An 8,457-nucleotide genomic window follows, 5' to 3' on the forward strand; every position below is an offset into this window, starting at 1 on the left:
ACCGGTAAATTGGGAGCTTTGCCTTCTGGCTACTTCTCTTTTACTCTTCATCACAACAGTGTGCTAAAGAGAAAGTACATTTAATAGTTAAAATGTTTATTTCTTAAAAAAGGTAACTGTCAATCAGCTGTCAATCAGCAAGACTAGGTTCTGAAGTGCAGTGAAAAACAAAAATAATCTTTTGAGAATTGAGACTGTGCTCGCATTGGCTGCTGATGTTTCTCATGTGGTAAAGAAAAACTATAAAGGTCAGCTTTCAGGTTAGACGTGCTTTTGTGAAGAGGAGGGTGGTTCATGATGGGTTGGATCACTATCATCTTATTCACTCTGCTGGCAAGGACAATGTCGGAAAACCAAACATGCAATTTGATTGGGCAGACAGGGTTTATGGAGTTTTCAAAAGAAGGTGATCTTATTATAGGAGGAGTATTTTCTATAACCAGTACTCGCAAACTGAAGGATAATGGCTACCAGGCTTTGCCAAATGCATACTGCACACGGTAAGTGCTTAAATTATAATCTATAGAAATGGAATGCAATTTATGAAAATCGCAAGTGTTATGTGTGTGTCTGGTGTGTTTCAGCTTTAATAACTTCTTTATTAGTAAAGTTCCAATACTTAAAACATTTCAGGTGGAATACCAGGGAATTGAAATTTGCCAGAACAGTAATTTTCACTGTGGAAGAGATAAATAGAGATACTAAGCTTCTTCCTGGAGTTAGTCTGGGTTATAGGCTGTTCAATGGCTGTGGGAGTGCAAACCTGGTACAAGCAGCTGTCGAAGCTGTAAATGGAGACGACTCAAAAGGCTGCAGAAGTCACATCCAGGCTCTCTTAGGCCATTCATCTTCTGGAGTGAGTGAAGACATAAACAGCATACTAAGCCCACTATCCATTCCACAGGTGAGTAGATACAACTGTAGTGTCCAATTTGTTGCTTTATATATATATTTCCATCTTTAAAATATTTGTATTCTTATTTGCTGTATTTTGCATGTTGTTGTTGTTGTTGTTGTTTTTGCTTTGAAGGTAAGCCATCTTTCAACCTGTGCTTGTTTGAGTGACAGAAGACGGTACCCCTCGTTCTTCAGAACTGTGCCAAGTGACCACTTCCAAATCATCGGTATTGTGCAGCTCATGAAATATTTCGACTGGCGCTGGTTTGGGATTATTTACGCTAACTCTTTGTACTCAGAACAAGGAACCGCTCATCTCATTAGGGAAGCAAAAAAAGAGGGGATATGTGTTGAATACACATTACGTCACTCAAGAAGGCAGGTGTATGATTTGGCGAAGACAATAAGGGAATCCTCGTCAAATGTGGTCCTGTTGTTTATGTCTTTGTCTCTTACCAAATCGTTACTGTCAAAAATGGATGGATATAACATAACTGGAAAGCAGTGGCTAGGTAGTGAATCTTGGATCACACAGGTAGACCTAGCTTCTGTCAAGAGAAAAAACATTTTGCAGGGGGCAATGGGCTTTGCCCTGCCTCAGTCATCTATACCAGGTCTTGCTGAATTCTTGCTCAACTTTAAACCTGCAGATGAACCAGAAAGTGCTATGGTTAAAGCAATGTGGGAGATGTTTTTTGACTGCACCTTCTCATCATCAAATATCTCTACTATGTGCACTGGCACAGAAAATCTCAGGACTGTCTCCAATGACTACACAGACGTGACACAATTCAGGGCTGAGAATAACGTGTACAAAGCTGTGTACTTGGTGGCATATGCTCTTCATGCACTATTGCAATGTACAAATGGCTCAAATCCCACCACAGGAAAGCCCTGTGTAAACAAGAATGAAGTTGAGCCTAAGCTTGTAAGTTCGGTTTTTATTTGAATATAACTTATTTATTATTGAGTGATTATTGGTTTTGCGGTAAATGCAAAAAATACATAAATATCATATTATACATATAAGGAATTAGAATACCATTTGAATGTTAAGTCTATGATTGCTAAAAATGTATCATTGTTCCTCTATAGGTGTTGGAACACATTAAGTACGTGAACTTCACAACAGAGAATGGAGCGAAGGTTTTCTTTGATGAAAATGGAGACTCAGTTGCTCAGTATGAATTAGTTAACTGGCAGATGAAAGAAGACGGCTCTGTGGATATTGCAAATATCGGTCAATATGATACCTCTTTTCCAGAGGGGGAAAAGTTCAAACTAAAAAAGAACACCACAATTGTTTGGGGAGGAAACAAGAATAAGGTAAAGTCAACAGAGTGTCAATCCCCACATACTGTATATGCAAACTGTGAGATGGATAGAAGGTCTTTACTTGATAGAAAACTAATTGATGTTTGATGATTAAAAACACATATATCATTGTAATGCAGACATTACGTCCTAATACACACAAGATAACAGACAACATTTCTTATAATACTGATCATAAAAGTAAAAATTGAAATGTAATTTAAAAAGTACTTTAAAAAAGCTAATTTAATTGTGTTCCTTATACTTTATAAGAACTTAATGAACTATATGTCCATGATATACAAAAACATTTTGTTTCATTTGTGGGTTTTACATGCCGGATTTAACTTTTTCAGGTCGTAAGGTCTGTCTGCAGAGAACCATGCCCACCAGGGACTCGTAAGGCCATGAATAAATTGAAGCCTGTGTGTTGCTTTGACTGTTTTGAGTGCCCTGAGGGAACAATAAGTAATGAGACAAGTGAGTAAATAACTTAAAATGGAATATTTCATGTGTTTTGTAGTGGGATATATGAAAGAGTAACAATACATTTATATTTTTTAACATAATATAATATGTGTACATTTTTTGAGTATTTATTATTTTAGTGTAATGATTGCATTTCTCTTTCACAGATTCCCCTGATTGTTTGATCTGTTCACCTGAGTTTTGGCCAAATGAAAATAAAGACAAGTGTCTTCCGAAATTGACTGAATACCTGTCTTACAAAGAAATCATGGGTGCACTTTTAACTGGATTTGGCTGTGTTGGCGTTTTTCTATCTCTTCTGACATCAGTCATATTTTTGACTCACAAAGAGACTCCTATTGTGAGGGCCAACAACTCTGAGCTGAGCTTCCTGCTGCTCTTCTCCTTGACTCTGTGTTTCCTGTGTTCTCTGACCTTCATCGGTCGGCCCTCTCAGTGGTCCTGCATGCTGCGACACACAGCATTCGGCATCACCTTTGTCCTCTGTATCTCTTGTGTTCTGGGGAAAACAATAGTGGTACTAATGGCCTTCAGGGCTACACTTCCAGGCAGTAATATGATGAAGTGGTTTGGGCCTGCCCAGCAGAGACTCAGTGTTCTGAGTTTCACTCTCATTCAAGTTGTGATTTGTATTATTTGGCTGATAATGAATCCTCCATTCCCAAATAAGAACATGAAGTACTATAAAGAAAAGATTATTCTCGAGTGTGCTTTGGGTTCAGCTGTTGGATTCTGGGCTGTGTTAAGTTATATCGGACTACTTGCTCTCTTGTGTTTTGTACTTGCTTTTTTTGCTAGAAAGCTACCAGACAGCTTTAATGAAGCCAAACTGATAACATTCAGCATGTTGATATTCTGTGCCGTCTGGATCACTTTTATCCCAGCTTATGTCAGCTCTCCTGGGAAGTTCACTGTGGCTGTGGAGATATTTGCTATTTTGGCCTCCAGTTTCAGTTTGCTATTCTGTATTTTCTTCCCAAAATGTTATATTATTATCTTCAGGCCAGAACAAAACTCAAAAAAACATTTGCTGGGGAAAATACCACCACGAACACTTTAAACTATATTCAAATGTATACTCCAAAACAAACAGCCTTAGAGTTATTCCTTATAATCCAACGTTAGTGTTGAGTCACATATTGTAGGAAAACATTGTAATGTATGTCCTTATTTCTTGTGTCAATACATTGAATACACTGACTAGGTTTTTTTTAACATTTTCATTAGATCATAAATACTGTAGAGCAGAGGTGCCCAGTACGTCGACCGCGATCGATCGGTCGACTATGGCGTTATATTTGTGCCTCTATCCTGAGCACGCAATGAAACATGTTGAGCATAGAAAATGCCATTGAGCGCGCACTTGAACATTTTTGAGCACAGAGAAATATATTTTCTCTCATAAAACTCCTGCTCCGTGCGCACTGCACAAGCAGACCGCTGCACGCGCTCTCTCTCCCTCGCTCGACCTCTCCAGCCTGTGCGCGCTCAGCTTTGCCTGCGCTCGCTCAAGTTGTCACAGCGTTACAAATGTGCCACAAAACCAACCAATCGGAGAACTCGAGAAGGTCAATTATGATTGGTTGGTCCAGCGCCATGAGTTGCGATAGCGGAAGTCCAAAATGCTTGATCATCACGTGGTTCATTGACTCAGAAAGTTCCCGGAAGTTCGTGGCGGGCCATTTGAATCACGATTTGAATGCATTAATAACAGGATAGAAATGCAATTTTTGGTAATTAGTGGTCAATAAAGGTTTTGATTTGCAATATGTATACAACATATCGATATGTGTATGTAGTTACAATGTGTTTGTTTTTTTTAAGTAAAATGTGCTAATATTTGAGGATTAAGATAAAATAAAAAGTACTTTATTGATACCAATTGGGGAAATGTTTACGCTACAGCAGCAAAAGACAAGGAGGCATTGTACATTAGACAGTTAAAAGACTAGAATTAAACAATCGAAAATGTAAACATCTTAAATAGAAATAACATAGCATTACAACGTAGAAAGTAGAGTAGTGTGAACAGCTATTTTACCTGTTAACATATACATGTTAGGCTAACATTGCCTTGGTTAGAGCCTGTTGCTGTTGTGTATTGCTTTGAATTGTTTAAAACAAATATTATCTTCTTAAACCTGTATGGTAGTCAGGAGCATCACATCCTAATGTTTATTGATACATTTAGAGGGAGGGAAGGAAGGTTTCAAAATTCTGATTAGATACATTTCTACCATTTCTTTAATTCATGGAGGGTTCAGTAATCCCATGGTAATTGAGGACACAAGTAATCTAAAGTACTAATGTAATCTTTATGACTTTCAGAAAGGACAGGAGACCCACAGGTGCCTATCAATGATTGTTAACTGACAGCACAATGAGTCAAAGCACTAGCAGCAGCAGCATGATGATGATGTTAAATGTGTTGTTTTAGGAACATCCATTGTAAATAAATGGAATTCAATAAACATTGAATAGCATATCATGCCGTTTGTCTGTGCCTTTTCCTCTGTGTTGTCCTGGCATATAGTCTCCCCCATGGTTTGCTTTGCTGCCGGGGGATGCTCCAAGTGCTCAGAGAAAGGAGTACACATGCAAAGTTTCCCCACTGACACAGAGAGGAGGAAAGAATGGCTGGCTCAAGTCAGCAGAAGCAATTTAACTATCACAAAAGACAACAACAGCAACAAAGCATGTGAGGTAATCATATTTTTCACAACACGAAGACCACACCATTGGGAAGCTTAACGTTTGTTTAATCAAAATAAAGAACAGGGAGAGGCTTGCTAAACTCTGGGAGTTGAGACTCAGGCTCAGGGTGAGGGTCTCATTGCAGGTCTTCAGGCTCCATTGAATCCCCGTGGGGTTCTTGTGCTGAAAGAGGGAGAAAAAGACAGGAGAAAGGGTTAGATACGGCAACCTATAGGATGGGAAATTGCTGAGCTATTTTAAACTTACCTTGTGTTTTCACTCTCACTTAAGTCCCTCTCCCTTTGCCATCAATCCAAAATCAGCTGAGCTGCAACATAATACAGACAGGTAATAATCAACAGAATCACAAGGACATTATATGGCTCTGCTAAAAACACTCACCCATAAGTTACGTTTTTGTTTACAGTTTAGAAGTCTCAAATATCCACTCTAAATCCATATCAATAGCGATGTATCACACAAATAGCTCTCTTCCTTATTATTGTGTAACGTTCGTTAACTATATTATACTAGCTTGAACTCCAAAATGGATATCCTCATTTCACCACCTCCACCCACTACAATCACACGCCCCAATGTTATATTTAACTAATATGTAACTCCCTCCACCCCGGATAAAAGCACGTTAAGAAGCCCCTTTTCTCTAATTCCACAACGTTGGAAGAAATAACATTAAGAGAACGGATTAATAGGCTGTTCATGGTTAACATATGTTGCTAACTTTATCCGGTATCCTAGCCTCATCTGTCCGGTTGACAATTAACGCAAGCTCTATGCCCATTGTAGAACAGGAAACAGAAGTTGGTCCAGGTTCTGGTCAACCCAAAATTGCGATAGAGAGAGAAACATGATTTGTCATTCTGCCACCTCTAATGCTTACAGCAAGTAATCAATACCTCAGAAGGGTTCATGTACATGTAGGCTACGGTTTGTTAGCGGTTTGCTTAAACTACCCCTATAGCTATGTTGCCGGCTAGCAAACTCAGGCATTGCAAACAATAACGTGATATCAGAAAACTAGAAATGTATAACTCACCTGTCACTGTGGCGTGTAGTGCTGCGTACCTGGACTCACATTCAGGTTCAGGTCCGGACTCAAGTCCAGAGGTTCAGGTTCAGGTCCGGACTTATAAGTCCGGACCTGAACCCATGGCTTGTGTCAAGTTGTGTGAGTAACTAAAGTGAACTTATTGTGAGCTAATTATCAATTGAAAATTAACTCATAATCAACTCAAATTCAAACTCGTCAGGTTTATTGTGCTCCCTTCCAACTTGTGTCTACATTTCTCTACAAAGTACAAATGTAAACAAAAAAAAGTTTGCCACTTATGACTTATGACAGCAACTACAGTGAACTACTACAAAGTTCAAACATTTATTTCATTTACCAAACTAAAGTAACCAAACAGTCCCTGAGCTGACTGAGCCTAAATCCCTAAAACGTTGCTGAAAGGTAGAGTAGACTATACGCATTACACTGTTACACAACTACTATACAGTATAGGCTACACTGTAGTGACTGTACAGTCAGAGTGTACTGTACTGTCTGTACACCATGTATTTTCTACAACTCTACATTTGTACATTATACAGTACATACTACATACATAGTGATGTACATGCATACTGTTAGAAATTAAAATCAATGTTGATATGGCGTAATTTTGAATTAAATACACTATTTAATTTAAATCAGTTTTATTCTGAAAAAAACGGAAGTTCACACTATTAACTTAATACTTTTATTCTGAAAATTCTTCACTTCCGGTTAGCATTAGCATGTGGCGAAATGCTACGTTTTCAAACCGTGAATCGAAGGTGAAATGACATGTGATGTTGTACACTGAGCACACTGGGATTAGCACTCATTTATTGACGCTGAATAACGTTTATCAGTGAATGTTTAAATAACCACAGACACCAGAATATACGTAAGTGCTAGTTTTTTTGCAAGTCCAAGTACCGGTTCCCGACGTTCCGGTTTTAACCGGACTTGAACCGAAACTTTTTACAAGTCCAGTACCGGTTCTGCGTACCGGTACGCAGCACTAGTGGCGTGCTATTCTCTTCATTCGAGTCTGTCCTGTAAATGTCAACTATAGACAGTGCTGGAATTGGGCCGATACTCACCGGTACGCAGTACCGGCACTTCTGGTTCTGACCCATGGAGTACCGGCACTTCTTGCTCAGTACCGGCATGCTGGCGGTACTCCGGTACTCATGCACCGTGCCAGTACTCAACACTCTCCCGCCGTTCTTATTATACATCCATATATATATATACAGCCGCACGGTACTCAGTAGATGCGTCATGAGGTGCCGAACTGACATTCTCATCGCTCTAACCGCTGGAGTTTCACAGCGGCTGTCAGCTGTTTACTCCTGTCATTCAAACAGAACGTGCTGGAGAGGGGGCGGGGCTTATCTTCTCCATGTAAATACTGTGGTGGAAACGACTATGTCAAAATTAACCTATTTGACCGTGATTTAATAGTAATACACGTTTCAAAATAATAATAATAATAATGCCGAAGTAACAACATACTGAAAACTGTTAGTAAAACCATGTTTTAATGCTTTACAATTTACATACCTAGATGCACGTGTGTTGTGTTTATGCAGTGCAACTCCCACCCAGTGGGTGGCTATGTAGAGTGATAGAACAGAGCAGGCACGCCCCCGAGAGAAGGAAAGCAAGTCACGTCACAAATTAGCATTTCTAAAATGTTAGCGTGGATTAATAAAAGTGCAAAAAGACAGCGGTTGTCGCCGGAAGAAACTTCAAATACAGAGAATGCTGTGCCTGTGTTGGAAATTGTGTCTGGTGGGGAGCTTTCTTTGGTTGATCCTCCTGCTCCAAGTTCTAGTGCATTAGCATTAGCACTAGCTCCGCCGCCTCCTCCAGAGCCTCTAAAGTTAGCTGCTGCTGGCGCAACTGCCACCACCAACACCGGGCAAAGCGATGCACCTGACTGCTGGACAACGGACCAGGTGCAATATGTTTGCAAGACCAATGCATGGCTCCTTCTTAAAGATAAGAAG

The 8,457-nt window shown here is 39.6% G+C and overlaps 1 protein-coding gene across 1 annotated transcript; it reads left to right on the plus strand.

Annotated features, from left to right (window-relative positions):
* Positions 1-387: 387 nt before the first annotated feature.
* Positions 388-3,825, plus strand: LOC117553770 (extracellular calcium-sensing receptor-like). Its single transcript, XM_034227841.1, is given in 7 exon segments — positions 388-500; positions 634-904; positions 1,031-1,825; positions 1,993-2,223; positions 2,568-2,691; positions 2,847-3,739; positions 3,742-3,825. Coding segments are annotated over 7 exon segments (2,511 nt in total).
* Positions 3,826-8,457: the final 4,632 nt, after the last annotated feature.

This window comes from Gymnodraco acuticeps, unplaced genomic scaffold (genome assembly GCF_902827175.1).
Source record: "Gymnodraco acuticeps unplaced genomic scaffold, fGymAcu1.1, whole genome shotgun sequence".
NCBI classification, from domain to species: Eukaryota; Metazoa; Chordata; class Actinopteri; order Perciformes; family Bathydraconidae; genus Gymnodraco; species Gymnodraco acuticeps.